Genomic DNA, 14209 nt, shown 5'->3' with positions numbered 1-14209 from the left:
GCTCCCTCCCACTTTCTGCAGGGTTTATCACAACAATTCACCTCTCAGAAGAAAACAAGGCAAAACCACAAGCCAAACGAGAGCAGTCCTTACAAGAAAAGGAAAGGAAAGAAAAAGACAACACAGACCAGAAAAAGAATAAACTTCATAAAAGCAAAACCCCAAATCATGAAGAATCTCCCTTGAGGCAGTGATGGGAGATGAGCAGAGAGATGAGAAGAGCAGAGTGCCTGAATACAGAGACTTCCAACATAAAGCAGCGAGAAACCCAGCAAATGACTTTACATAAGCCAGATGTTTCTCCAGGAAAAGAAAATAGGAAAATATATGAATCTGTCTAGATTCCCCTTCCTCCACTCATGCTTGGTTCCCTCACTAGATACTTCTTAAGGCCCTACATGCTCTTGGATCACTTGCAGCACAGAAATAACACACATCCCCCCAAATCTCCCCATGGCACAGCCAGTCTCCATTTCTAACATGCTCTCATGCCTCTGAGAGAAAGCCAGGGCTCTGTTCTCCTGCAGAAGGACCATAGCTTTGCAGAAGCAGCTGCCAGGTGAAAGTACCTCAAATCCCAACAATCCGAAGAAACAGAAAGCAGTAGAGAAAGCAGGGAAAGCAAGTAAGGATAATGCAGAACAAGTGCAAGTTCAGCTATGAGCACAACCAACCAGAAGGAGAAAGAAAGGCCAGAGAGTGCTGGTGGTCTTGCCTTGCACCAGGCAGGGGAGAGGGGTCCACATTGTCCCAGTACTGAGGGGCCTGCACAGCCCACAGAGGCTCGGCACCAGCAGTCTGGGGCTGTACAGCCAGCCTGGGTGTCTGTGCCTGCCACATGATTAATTCCCAACCCTTGACTGCGCCATCAAAGCTGAACCACAGCATCTGCCCCGACCCAGCTCCCAACCTAAAAACACGATCGCGACACAGCTGAGCAGGGCACCATGGAGGTGTCAGGGAGGAGCCCGGAGGCACCAGAAACTTACAATGCCATTGCGAGCAGCTCATAGTCTCTGACCACTGGCGCCAGCACCATCACAGCTGCTGAGGACTGGTGCCGCCATTGCAGGCTGAGGGGTTCAGCTGCTGCCAGCCACACAGCGTCTTCTTCCCCCTGCTCTTCATCCTCCCACGACTCCTTCACAGGACCCAGCTGCATTTCTGTACCACCATGATGGCCAGGAGCCTTTCAGGCCTTCCCAGGCCACCAGCTGGGGTCCTGTCAGGTACCACCCAAGGTGTCACAGCCGCTCCTCAGGTGTTTTGGAGAGGAAAAAGGTGAGAGCAGAGACAAAGCCAGGCTAGGAAAAGGAGACAGTCCTCACCAAGGTGATTTCCCACACGCACACTACAAGCCTTGCTGGCCCAGGAAGGGGGGGCCGGTGCACCCCTCTCAGGGCAGCAGCAGCAATGACAGGAAGGGGTGAGCTGTGGAGAGGAGGGACACAAAATGGCTGCCACTGCCCACTCTGGGGAGAGCGCTGCCCTCATCTCCACACCATATTGCTCCCTGCCTCATGGTTTCCTGCCAATATAAGGCAGATACCATACAGATGCGACGCAAACAGCCATTTAAACTTGAGCATGGCCCCCAGGAAACAAGCACATTTGCCGCTTCATCGTCACGTCACTAGCGGACCCACGTGTGGCAGCCCAAACGCCACACCACCCAGCTCGACACAGCAGCCCTCAGCACCCACTTGCCCCCATCCCAGCATGGCGAGCCTCCTCGGTGCAATACAGCTGCCGGCACACAGCATAAGTGTTGTCTTCACGCCACAGTCTTGTAGTGGTGTCTCCTACCCAAATGTCACACCTGGGCCAGGGATCCAGCAGTGACCTCGTGGCAGCTCTGGGCAGCCTTGCAACAGCCTGTCCTTAGGGCCCGTGCTGCTGGGCCAGCCACACAGCAAGAAGGTCAAAAGACAAAGCCAGCAGAAAGGGGAACTTTGCAGCTTGAATAGAGGAACTCGCAGGAACAGGACGTGGAAGCTGGATGGGACTCCCATGAGCTGCTCTCCGTGACTGCCGAGTATTTCCTCAGCGCCCTCTCATCCCAAATTACGTTTAGCCAGCCCAGCACTCTGACCTCAAGCACGATTAAGAGAAAGATTTGAGGAAGCACAGGAGCAAATGGCACAAAACCCAGAAAAAAGCCCACTTTCACACACTTTCCGAGCAGCCTAGAGCATGACTATCACAGCCTGTGCCAGCCCGCTGTAAATACAGGGATGTGTTGATTAGCTGAACTATTTACATGCCTTTGCAACACTGCAAATAGCCTGATTTGCTCACATAAAGGATAAAAAAAGAAAATAACAGCCCACAAATAACCTGGTTACCTTGGAAATGTGAGCACCCAAATTCAGATGGTGGCAGGAAGCCTGCTTTCCCACGTGCGTCTCTGGGTGACGCAACAGCAGGCAAGTTCAGAGCTGCAAAGGTTGACTTGCATCATGCTGAGAACGTGTTTGATGCCACACCAAGAAATAAGGGCCTAGGAGAGGGGTAAGGGTAGACACAAGTGAGGAAAAGCAAGCTACAAGTAACCCCAAAGCCCCTTCCACAAGCTCATGTCCTGCTCATTGGGGTCCTGATGTTGCCTCCACCACACCTTCACACCTCCCTCCTGCGGTTGTTTGGGGCACATCTCCCCTACCTTTGCATTGTCTTTCTATCATTGCCTATAACCACAAGTAATCCTCACTACACTGCCCTGGGAACCTACTCTTTCATCTCCTGTTTCACAAGATGCCAAGCAGTCACCCTCATGCTCAGGACATACCTGCTCTCCTTGCCCTTCCCTCTCCAGCTGGGGTGAGCAGCCAGGCTCTGCCAGGCAGCATGGAGGGAGGCAGGATGGGATGTGCTGTGCAAAGGGCTGCTGGAAGTATTCAGAATCAGCTACCTGGGCTTCCTGGTAAGGAACTGCAGAATTTTAGCTCTACCTGCGTTCAGAGCTTTGTGCTTTTGCCATGACTTGAAACGGAGGGAGAAACTTTTTGAAAGCACCTGGGACAAAGTCATCCACAAAGGAAGAGAGAAAAAAGAAAAAAAAATTCCCACTCATATTGCCCGAGGGCTTGTGGCATCACAAGTGAAAACCCAAGGACAGCAGATCTCTGTGCTCAAACAAGAGATTACCTGGTTTTGTAGAGCAGAGCACCACAGAGCATCTTACAAGCAGATTGTCTGGAATCAATGGGTTAACCGAGAAGCTTCTCCCTGCTGCGTGTGGGAAGCGGTATCTCCTTGCCAAATTCCACCGATCTGAACATAACCAGCTTTCTCACTCAGCCCGTGCTCCTACGCTCAGCTAGTGCTCGTGCCCGCCTCTGCAAAGGAGTACAGACAGACCCCACGCTCTCTTTTCTCTATTTCTCCAACATTGCCCCTGTCCTGATGTCAGTTCTTGTCTCCTCACTAAATTACAGGACATAAGGTCTCCAAGGAAACCCCCTAGCCAAGAAGCACAGTGCAAGACATTTGTAAAACACTGATGGCTGAGGACCAGCCAGGCTGGCTGCTCCCTGCTATAGAGGCCAGGAAGATTGGAAAAGGCTCCTTTGGGTCCTAGAGGAAAGAGCACTTGCAGGTGGCAGGATGGTTTTCAGACAAGCTATCGCCTTCCTTTCGCAATGGGGCTTTTAAGCGCAGCAGTGGCAGGACACTCACAACAGACTTGCGTCTCCCAGGATCAGGTACTCCAAGGGAGCTGCCTGAACACCAGCTCTTCCACCAAGGCCATTGCAAATGGCAGCTGTGCTGTTTCAGCCAGCCACAACTCAGCTACTAAGCAAATGTGCTTACAGAGCTAATGCTAACTGCTAATATCCTATTCCATACCTTAGCAGAAAAACATAAGAGGAAATCAGATGGAAGCAAATAGAGCCATACACCCGACAAGATGTTCTGCACTCCTTCAGTGCACAGCCAGCCTCCAGCATGGTTTCATATCTTCCTCAAGAGCTACTCTACCATGTAATTACAGGGGAAAACTTAAAGGTCTTCTTTTCCCTGCATAACAGGTAGATTTTTATTTGTTGAGCTACAAACAGGCCTCTAAATCAATATATAGATTCCCATCATGCAGTCAAGGAGTAAACAAACAACTTCTCACACACACATACGCTCCCTTGGCTTCTGCTTCAGCCTCTGACTACCTCCCCTGTTTTGCGACGGACTCTGTACCCATCAGCCTGAGCTCCTTCTGGAATAAAACTAGCTATATTTCGTGCTCAGGCCCTAGAATTAGAAGAACAAGATCACACACACACACTCACTTTGAGGAACTGAATGACTGAATAGATACTAATTTAATTTCTTGCCATTTAGGTTAAAACAAAGAATGCTGGGGTGGGGGGGGAGCAGGGCACAGAACCCACTGCTGCTCAGTCCTGCCCAACTATGAGCAGAGGCATAGGGAGCCACAGCTCCCTTAGCTGGGCTGCACTCAGGCACCTGGAGCCACGTTTCACCCTAAAGCACCCTCATCAGCCCCTCCAGGTTTCCCACAAACAGCTTGCACCCACAGCTGGCAAGGACAGGGGGACAAGCCCATGTGCAACACGGCAGCCAGGGGCTTGGCCCCCCACCCGAGAGTGCAGGAGGGTCCTCCTGCTCTCCACGAGACCCAGAAGTCATCAGGGTGGCTGCCCACAAGGCCACAACTTCTTGCTTTCCTACCAAAATAAAGTCTGCTATCACAACAGTGGTGGGCAAGGCCTTGCCATGCCTTTGTAGGCCACGCTTACACAGTGAACAGAAGTATCTTTAGTTTATCTATTTAATTTTGGCACAGAGGAATAGCTGGGGTCAAAGCTGGTCCCATTCTCAAGCTGTTCTTTGTTCTCCAGTTTATCCAATACCCCATATCCCTCTCCTCGCCCTCCCACCTCTCCCTCTCCATTTTACCACAGGTCTTAAAAATTAAGCTGTGCATGAAACCAAACACCACACTTGAACACTGCCCAGCAAATGCTCTTCATGGTCACAGAAGAACACTAATTGACCATAAAAAAACGGATAAGAACAGCGTGCCCTTATATGGGCAGAGGCTAGACAAGCATCTGACACAAACATCATTTTTAAAGAAAAAATAATATTTATTTGCAATATAAACAAAGTCCCAATATTGGATCAGTATATATAGGGTCACTAATTTTCCTTCATAACTCAGAAAACAGAACCATTCCTCACTACCAAGCTCTCATTTGTACTAATCAGAAGATGCATCTTTTTTTTTTTTTTTTTGTCCTTTAAAGAAGAAAGACCACTAACAGCACAGGAAGCCTTTACAAACCAGCTTAGCTGTAATGCAATACAGATGCACTGTCAAAAAATCCCTGAAAAAATAAATTCCTCCATGAGGTAAGATGCAATTAGGATATTCTCAATTTTCTCACTCGCAACCGTACTTACGCCCATTCTCCCTTCCAATGACCCACGATCCCAACATTGTTGCAAACAAAACCCAACGAACAAACAAACAAAAAACAACCAGAAAACAAGAAAGAGAAGCTCATTCCAACACTCTGGTAACATCTTTAACAAAAAGAACAGTTTCAGGATGTGACAGCGTCAAACATTCCTCCAGATGGAGATGATTTTTTTTATTATTTTTTTCTTTTTCTTGAAAAAAAGTACAAAAAACTGGATATTTAGAAAAAATCCGTGGCTTTTTTTTTTTTTTTTTCAGTTACATGAGAGTTAAAGTGGACAGGGAGGGGGGAGAAAGGAGGGACTACATTGCAGCCAATAAAGAAATCTCCAAATCCATTCTGCCCTCCTCCCAGAAATTATTACCACTTCCTCCCCTCCCGGCTTGGTATAAGGTGTTTGCCAAACACTAGCCAGAAATATAAACAAGTCTTCTCAGAATAGAAGGCACGGCATAAAGTTATTCGAAAGAGGAAGAAAAAAAAAAATCAGAACCTCTGTTGAAAGCTCCAATCATCTCAGAATTTGCCAGTTAATATATATATTCATATATATATATATATAAAAATTCTCTGTTACAATGCTCTTCTCATCATTTCCACATCTCTTCACTCCCCTCACACGCTCCATGCGTGACGATTCAGTCCTGTCCCACTACGCAATCCTCGCTCTGCTCCAGGTATTCGCCACGTTCCCCCCTCCACCCCGCACACGTGGGAAAGAATCGAGTGTGCACGAGAAACGCCAACATCACAACTACCTTCTGTACTCAGGAAGCTGGAATGGTTTTGGGCCAGCTGGATGACATTAAGTCAGTCAACAGGCAGCAAAGAACGAAGCTGGGCTCAGACATGCTTCTACCAGCTCTGGAGGCTACAAGAGTTTTACCTCTGGCAATAGCAAACAGTGTTTTTGGCAGGGGTAGCGTTAAAAAAAAAAAGCTTGCGGCTTAGTCACCTTGGCTGAATCAGTGCAGAGTTTGTGATTGTGAGTGCAGGAGTGGTGAAGGGGTTGCGTTTAAGCCCAACTGGCCTTCACACATAACAAAGCTTCCTACCAGATGCTAACAACAACAGCAGCAGCATGTATCTCTCTCTGGAGTACCCAGTAATATGCCAGGACATACCAAGGCTTCACAAAGTGTGCAAAATGCATTTGGTCAATATAAACATTTGATTAAAAAAAAATAATAAATGATCAAACAAGAAACAGAATAAAATACTGGTTTTGCAACCTCGTCTGTACAAACAGTCAGGAACTTACATATTTAAAAAGAGTTTGAACCCAAAGCTCGAGTAAGATCTACCTTTTCTTTTTTTAAAATCAAAAAAAAGTAAACTTGGGTTTTAAAACAGTCTTGGCCCAACACCTTTTGTTCAAGGTTTCCAAGTGCATAAATCTCCTCACTTTCCACAGCAAGCTAACCCCTGGTAGCTCTTCACATGTGTGCGTGCTCTGACAGTCCCAATGCACCCAGGAAAGCGGTTATTGCCGGTAACAGCTGCGTTCAAAACGCTGTAACATCGCCCGTATTAAATAACCCCCTGTAAAAAGACTACCTCTTCAAACCACTTTGATCAGGATACTAATGAACGGCATTAGCCTTCTTAAAGCAGCGATCAGGCACCTCTGCCCAGAGAAGCTAGTCCTTTCAGAGCTGCCTGGCAAGACAGATATTTTTGTAAGAGTTGAAATGCTCAAGAGAAGCGATTCGATGCTCGAGGTCCCAACCAGGCGGCATCCCCTTCATGTGGACTCCAGAGTGTTCAGCTGAAACAGGTTGTGGTTGGTGGGGGTGGTGAAGTAGAGCTGTTCACTGGGTGAGCGGTTGTCACAAGGGCTGTTGAGTCCCAGAGTCCTCTCAAAGTCCAGGAGCTGGCCCATGAAGTTAAAGTTTGGGGAAATGTTGGATTTTTTCCTTTTCACAAAGTCATAGGCATCGTTCAGGGACAAGTTGAGTTTTTGCATCAAGTAGGCGACAGTGACTGTTACAGACCGGCTGATGCCAGCGAGGCAGTGAACAAGGATCCCACACTTCTTGGAACGGGCCTCATCTGAAACAAGACAAGGGGAAGGGGGAGTCTATTATTCTGCACCAAAAACACATGGCTTTGGAGCGGGGCCAGGTGGCAGCTGCAAGCTCCCAGGACCAGCATGACTGCCAGAACTGGATCCCCTGCTCCTAGTGACACCATCTCATGTCCCTTCGACACCCACATCTCTCCCCAAAGGGCTCCTGAGATATTCCCACCAGACGGCAAAGCTGCACATCCCCATTCCATACAGCAAGGCCAAGCATCTCACCCACTTGAGAAGTATTAATCAAGCCTGGCAACACATCCCTTGCCTAAGGAGCATCAGTACGCTGTATTCAAACAGAGAAACGGAGTAACCTGCAAAAGGCAGGTAGAGCTGTAGACAACAGCTCCAGGGAGGTGCTGGTGGTCAGGCATAGCACACCCACCTCAACACCAACTAACTGGGGAAGGCTGCACACTTGATGCGAGGCTACAGCCCAGCACCATGCAAGCTATTCTCTTCTGCTGCTCTTGTCCTCCTTCTACTAGAAAGTTATGTGAATGTAGTTGAAGCCAATTTAAGCAGAGTCTGAAGTGCAGGAACTTCCCTTATTGTGAAATTGTTCTTTAGGATTGACAGAAACGCACTTCACCACAGACAAACGCTTGTGTTGAAGGAGACTCTCGGGATGAATCGTAGCAGGGAGCAGGAATGCAGGCTGGACCAAAAAATGGCGAGAGAACAGCAACGAAATTTCCCCTCCCTTGCCACCGATTGAAAAGCACACACACACCCATTGTCTCTCGCACAGCCGGAACAGCGTGATCCCTTTATGAATTGACATCTTAGTGCTGAAAGAGGGACACGCCGCTGAGAGCGCTGAATGCACGCAAGTACCCAGTGTTGCTTACTTCTGGGCAGCCCTATTTGAAGTCAGTCATTTGACTGAGAGCTTGGCAGGGAGGGAGAAGGTGGCAGGAGAAAGAGGATCCTCGGGCAAAGCCGGAGGTAAGAGACACTCTGGCACCACGAGCACAAGGAAGGGCAAAGAAGATTCAGGCAAAACAAAATCCAGACCCAAGCCACAAGAGGTTTTCTGCCCCAGCCTCCAAAACCAAGCAAGAATTTCCAGTACAGTGGGCAACTGCCCCCCAGCATACCCAGCCCCCCCCAGTCTCTCCCTGTTCAACATTTTTCTGAGACATTTTTGCCTTTCATCTGACCTGTGCCACATTTCTTGGTGTTTGGTTTTAGAATGAGGTAATCCTCCATTTCCTGTCATTAACTGGAAAGCTCAAGTGCGGTGCTGCTCACAGAGACATCGTCTGACTGGAGCAGACCGATCCCAAATGCCACACGCCAGCAGAGACCCCACACCTCACCCCTGATGTTTAATACCACACTCCCTGTGGAAAGTGCAGGTGGGACATCAGACAGGTCCCTGCTGCCATACTGAAGCTGCCTCTTCTGACCACAGTCGTGTTATTAGAGGACAGAAGCTGGGGGCAAAGGAGAGCACGTGGGAACCGGGGTTTCCAAAGGCTGAAAAGCCGCCGAGGACCTACCACTGCTCTGCCCCATTTCAGGTCTTACATGCAAGCAAGCGCATGCAGTGGGATCTGAAACAGGGAGAGGGTAATGAAGCAGCATTGAAACGGGCTGCACAGATTTCAGTCTGAAGGTAAAGGTCCCCTCGCCTTTACCTACACCAATGTTTTTAACCAGATATGAAGCCACAAGTCTTTTAGTAGTTAATGGTGGTAATGACTACCTGTGCCATTCACCCCCCATAAATCAGAACTGATTAGGCTAACAACCATCACCAGCAGACAGCACAGGTCATGCTGGAAGTGTACATCCCTATTCAGTCCAACAGACACCTCTCACAGAATAAGAAGCAATTTTCAAAGTCAACACTAGCCTGGGAGAAGAGATCTGCCCCCCTCCCCACAACCAGCCAAAGCTGTCTCAGGGGCTGTCTGCACAGCAGTTTTTCCAGCTGAGCTCTACAGTGTAATTATAATCACTAACTCATTGTGTTGACACTTACCTTAGGAGAAGTATCCATACAAGGAGTTAGTTATGCTAGGGTGACTTACAGCAGGATCACAACTAGACTAGCAAATCCCCTTGGGAAAAGAAAACACCCCTCACCCCCCCAGATTTTAACCACACTTGGGGCTAAGGAATTGCTGGCACCAGTCACGTTAATGCAACTCCCATCAACACTCATTCCTCTGAGCAAAAAGGGCAAAGAAGCTCCACGCTGCCTCGATTCAGCCATTTCACACAAGCACAAATCCCCATACAAGGGCAAGAGACAGCGGGGCCGGGTCCAGCAGGGCCGGTCCTACCACTTGCAGGTAACCCAGCTGAGGTGTCTAAGAGGGCTGAATTTTGGAAGGGGAGGCCTCCCTGAACCCAGCCAGGGTGACACACACCAGAAGTGTCACCTCGGCAGCATGACGCTCAGCTGCTAAGCTAGCGCCGATGCTGTGCCCCGGAGAGGTGAGGCCAGAGATGAGCAACAGCCCTGGGAAGCAGCTTGCCACATTCCCAAACGGTGAGTATGAAAAGAGATGTTCTGCCAACTACCTACCAATGAAAGCAATGGCCTCGGGAAAGAACTGCGAGAGGTTCTGGCTCCAGTGATCTGAGATGGGAATCTGCTTGTACTTGAACTCTCCGTCATGCTCAAACATGTTTGGCAGGTTGGGAGTCACATTCAGGATGTATTTAATGCCGTATTTGCCGAGGACATCCAAGTTGGTCGAATCTTTGGCACAGCCAAGGTACAGGTAAGGTAGGATCTGGACTGGAAAGGCAGGCTGATTGTTAGGGATGGGGCTCCCGTCTGACTCCGTGGCACTGCTGGGTTCCCTGTCGGATTCGCCATCCGAGCAGTCGGAGCTTATCCGCAGCCCTCCCAGGCCAAGGACCGATGCCGGGGGAGAGTTGCTGGGTGAGGAGCTGTCAAGGTTCGTCTCGCAGTGCTCTGAATATTCGGTCTGAAACTTGTTAAAGCCACCTGAGAAGGGGGAAAGGAGAAAGGGAAGGGGAGAGGCAAAGAGAAAAAGATGTTTTGTTCTTCAGAATGGGAAATCCTTCTACCTGGACACGTGCATGTTACTTAGCAAGTCTTTACCAGCAAAAAGTTGGTATACCTTCAACTTCACACCAAGAAAGGCATCTCCCTACCTTCCCTGGGCAGACTGCTACTGAGCAAACAGGTCCCAGGAAGCCAAAGAGGGTTTCTTACGAAGGTTAATATTGCTTGTGATAAATAGGGGCCAAATCTCAATTGCAAAGAAACAAACATCCAAAAATAAAATCAATGGCAAGAGACAATCTTGCCTTGTTTAGCTTCTCAGAAATATGGGTCTGGGGCAGTTTGGGCAAGAGCTATTATGCCACCTAGACAGAAAAGCACAAAAATATCTGTGTCTGAAAAGATAAAGCAAGAACAACCACATACCCAGCCCAGACACTAAAACCCAATCAAATAATTCACCTTCAAGCAGCAAAAAAGGCCATAAGTGTTGCCAAAGTGCGATCCTTACACTTATTTTATCCCTACAAACACATTTTGCAACAGAGCAGTGTCACAGGTTTGTTCTTCACCCAAACCCCAGCAGGCTCAAGGAGGGATGGGACCCTTCATGTCTGCTCCTAAGTCCTTTTCTGCAGTTCCTCAGCTCAACAGCTTGGGAAGGAAGGCAGAGGCAGGGAAGCAAAAACCCACCAATCTACCTCCTTTCCAGGCAATATTAAACCGGAGCTCAGCCATCAGTATCTGACACTGACAAATGGTTTAATTAGAAAGGCCTCCTGGAAACTTTGTTAGTGGGTTCGGCGGTTGTGGCGGGGTCACTGAGCAGGACAGACAGCTCCTGCCACATCCATTCATGAAAAAGGCTCGTCCTCCTCCTCCTCCTCCCCCCCCCGCGCCGCCAGACAGCGCCGAGGAGCCATTTTGGAATTTTAATTGGAAACATTTCCCACTGAGGCTCCCGGAAAAAGGCAGAGAAAGGGGCTCAGCTCCTCCTCTGCCCATCGGGGAGAGCTTAGGAGTAACTTCAAAGCCGCTCCTTCTTGCTAGGGATGAGGACGATGGGGAGAGAAATGGGAAGACAAAGCCCATCGGGAAACCCCAAACCGGGGTGGGATGGGGGACTCACCCACCGGCACAGGCAGGGAGCAGAGGGATTGGGGGGGGGAAGAAGTGGGATCAACCCCTGTGCTTGCCCACCCTCCCTCCCCCCCATGTCACCTCTGAAGGAGGCTTGTGCGGGCAGCGCAGCCCTGAAGGCCGGTCCCCAAACCCCTGCCTGTCCCCCTGCCACCCCAACCGCGCACCAGGGGCTCCCCCGGCTACCCAAAAAGGGGCTACCAAGAAGCAGCAGTGTTTTTTTTAAAGAGCTGGAAGTGGTAACTTTCTTCACCACTCTCTCCCCCCCACACACAGAGACTCCTCCGCTCTCCTGTTATTTCTGCCTCAAACCCGCCACCCAGCGACCGCACTGGGAGGACTGGGAGGATGCGAAGGGTCCCAGCAGCCCAGCTGTGGGCTCTGCTCAGCCCGCTGAGAAGGCCTGCTGGGATCTTTCAAAATGGCAAACCCTCCCCCCCAACCCCCAAAAAACCAAAGACCCCAAACCAGCCCAGCCCTCACGAATGTGCGGGGCTCGGCTCCCCCGCAGCAGGACTCCCCGCTCCTCCATCGCCCGGCCCCGGGGGAGCAGCCGGGCTGGCCCCCCCCTCCAGCCCCGCCGGCATTTCCAGGAACAGGGGGAGAAAAACGCCAAACGCTCAATTTTCGGAGATGGGGATGGAGAGAGAAAATGAAAAAAGGGGAGTGCTCTCCTGCCCCCCCACCCCAAAATCTGGCCATCCCTTCCGGAGGGGCTGGAGGAGAGCCTGGCGCCGGGGCGGGGAGCCCCCGAAAGGCCCCCGCCGGGGAGCGGAGGCGAGGGGCGCCCCGGGGGGAGGGGGGGCGGCGGTGCCAGCCGGGGTCGGTTTGGGACAGGGCAGCGCTGGAGGGGACACCCCGGCGGTGGGGGGTGTGTGTGTGTAGGGGGGGTCCCTCTCGCCTCTGCCGGGGAGGCGACGCAGGAAGAAGCGGGGCGCTCCCGGCCGCTTCCAGCCTGCGACCATTTTGTGCGGGGGATTAAAGCGGGATGCAGAGGGGGGGGAAAAAAAAATTAAAAAAAATACATAAAAATAAACCAGGCAGAGGGAGGTGTGGGGGGAGGAAGCAAAACGACCCAGCCACCTCCGGCCGGCCAGGGGATGGGCGCCCGGCGACGCAGGGGCCGTCCGGAGGCTGCGGGGGGGGGGGAGGGATGGACAGACGACAAGGGCTGCGGTAGCAGGACCGGGCTGGAGGAATGGGGGGGCACCTCACCTTTCAGGTAATAGGCTTTGCAGCCGTCATCGCGCAGCTTCTGGAGCAGGAGCCCCAGGACGGAGGTGGCGGCGCCGCCGTCCTGCCAGTCGGCGGTGGCCTCGTCGTAGAGCAGCACGGTGTCGGCCTTGCAGCGCTTGACGAAGCGCTCCTTGTCCTCGTGGTTGGGGATGATGGAGCGGATGGGCAGGTTGCCCTTCTTGAGGCGGCGGAGCATGAGCCCGGGGATGGCCAGGTTGATGGCCGTCTCGATGTGCGAGCTCTCGAAGAGCTCGTGGGGGCGGCAGTCGAGCAGCAGCAGCGAGCGGCCGCCGCCCGACTCCAGCTCCTCCTGCAGCCACTCCGCGCTCTTGCACGGCATCGCCGCAGCCATGGGCGCCCGCGGGGAGCTCCCCCAGACCTGCGTTTTCATGGGGCTCGGCAGCGGCGGCCGCCAGCGCCCGGCCCACCGGCCACCCACGCGGCGGCCGGACGCGGCCCCGCTCCGCCGCTTCCCCCCCCTCCACCCCGGGCCGGGGCGGGCTTGCGCCGATGCCGGACGCGGCGCCGCTCCTGCACGGCCGTGGGTGCGCGCTGCCCTGCGGCCCGGAGCGCGGCGGCCCCCGCTCTGCCCTACGCGGTGCGCCCCATCCCGGCGGCCTCAATTAAAGCGGGGCTTCGCCGGCGGCTCGGCGTGTCATGCCTCGGGAGGCGGGGCGGGCGGCGGGGCCGGCCGAGCGGCAGCACGCCCCGCCCCGCCCGGCGCGGCGCGGCTCGGCTCGGCTCCGATCGGATCGGATCGGCGCGGCGCGGCTCCGCGCACAACGCAGCGGGCGGCGCGGCCCCGAGCGGAGGCCCCGCCCCCAGCCGCGCGTCACCGCCTCCCGCCACGCCCCCAGCGCCAATGAGGGGCGCTGGGGGGGGGGGGGGGGGAAGCGGGTTAGCCTCATATGGGCAGGGGGCGGGGCCCCGCGCCGCGCCGGCGGCGGGGGCAGAGCGCGGGAAGGCGCGCGGGAGGGGTGGGCGCGGATCCCGGCCCGGGCCGCCGGGACCCCGCGCTGCCGCCGGGGCAAAGCCAGCCCGGCCGGGCCTGGAGGCCGCCCTCTCCCCTCCGAACCGTTCTCTGCCAAAAGTTTTCAGAAAAAGTTAACGGGAGTGAAGTGCCGCGGCCCACGGGGCGGTGGGTGTGGAGGCCTGCGTGGGTTTTGAGTGGGTCGTGCCCAGCCCTGCCTCGGTCTTTGACAGCAACGCGCGGTTCCAAAATAAAATTGACTGAGACTCATTAAGCCTCCGGATTCAGTTTCGTTCTCAGAATGAGCTTCGAAATAGATCATTTTATCTGAGCATCCTCGTTTATTTTTAGAG

At 52.7% G+C, this 14209-nt stretch overlaps 1 protein-coding gene across 1 annotated transcript; it reads right to left on the bottom strand.

Annotated features, from left to right (window-relative positions):
- Positions 1-5084: 5084 nt before the first annotated feature.
- On the bottom strand, positions 5085-13506 carry DUSP7 (dual specificity phosphatase 7). Its single transcript, XM_069812410.1, has 3 exons — positions 12866-13506; positions 10061-10489; positions 5085-7496 (listed from the first exon to the last, which is right to left on the bottom strand). The coding sequence occupies exons 1-3, from the start codon at positions 13275-13277 to the stop codon at positions 7189-7191; spliced, it is 1149 nt and encodes a 382-aa protein (XP_069668511.1). The 5' UTR covers positions 13278-13506; the 3' UTR covers positions 5085-7188.
- Between the last annotated feature and the right edge of the window lie 703 nt (positions 13507-14209).

The sequence above is a fragment of the Haliaeetus albicilla genome, chromosome 24 (genome assembly GCF_947461875.1).
Source record: "Haliaeetus albicilla chromosome 24, bHalAlb1.1, whole genome shotgun sequence".
Taxonomy (NCBI): Eukaryota; Metazoa; Chordata; class Aves; order Accipitriformes; family Accipitridae; genus Haliaeetus; species Haliaeetus albicilla.
This window is presented reverse-complemented; position numbering and strand designations above follow the sequence as displayed.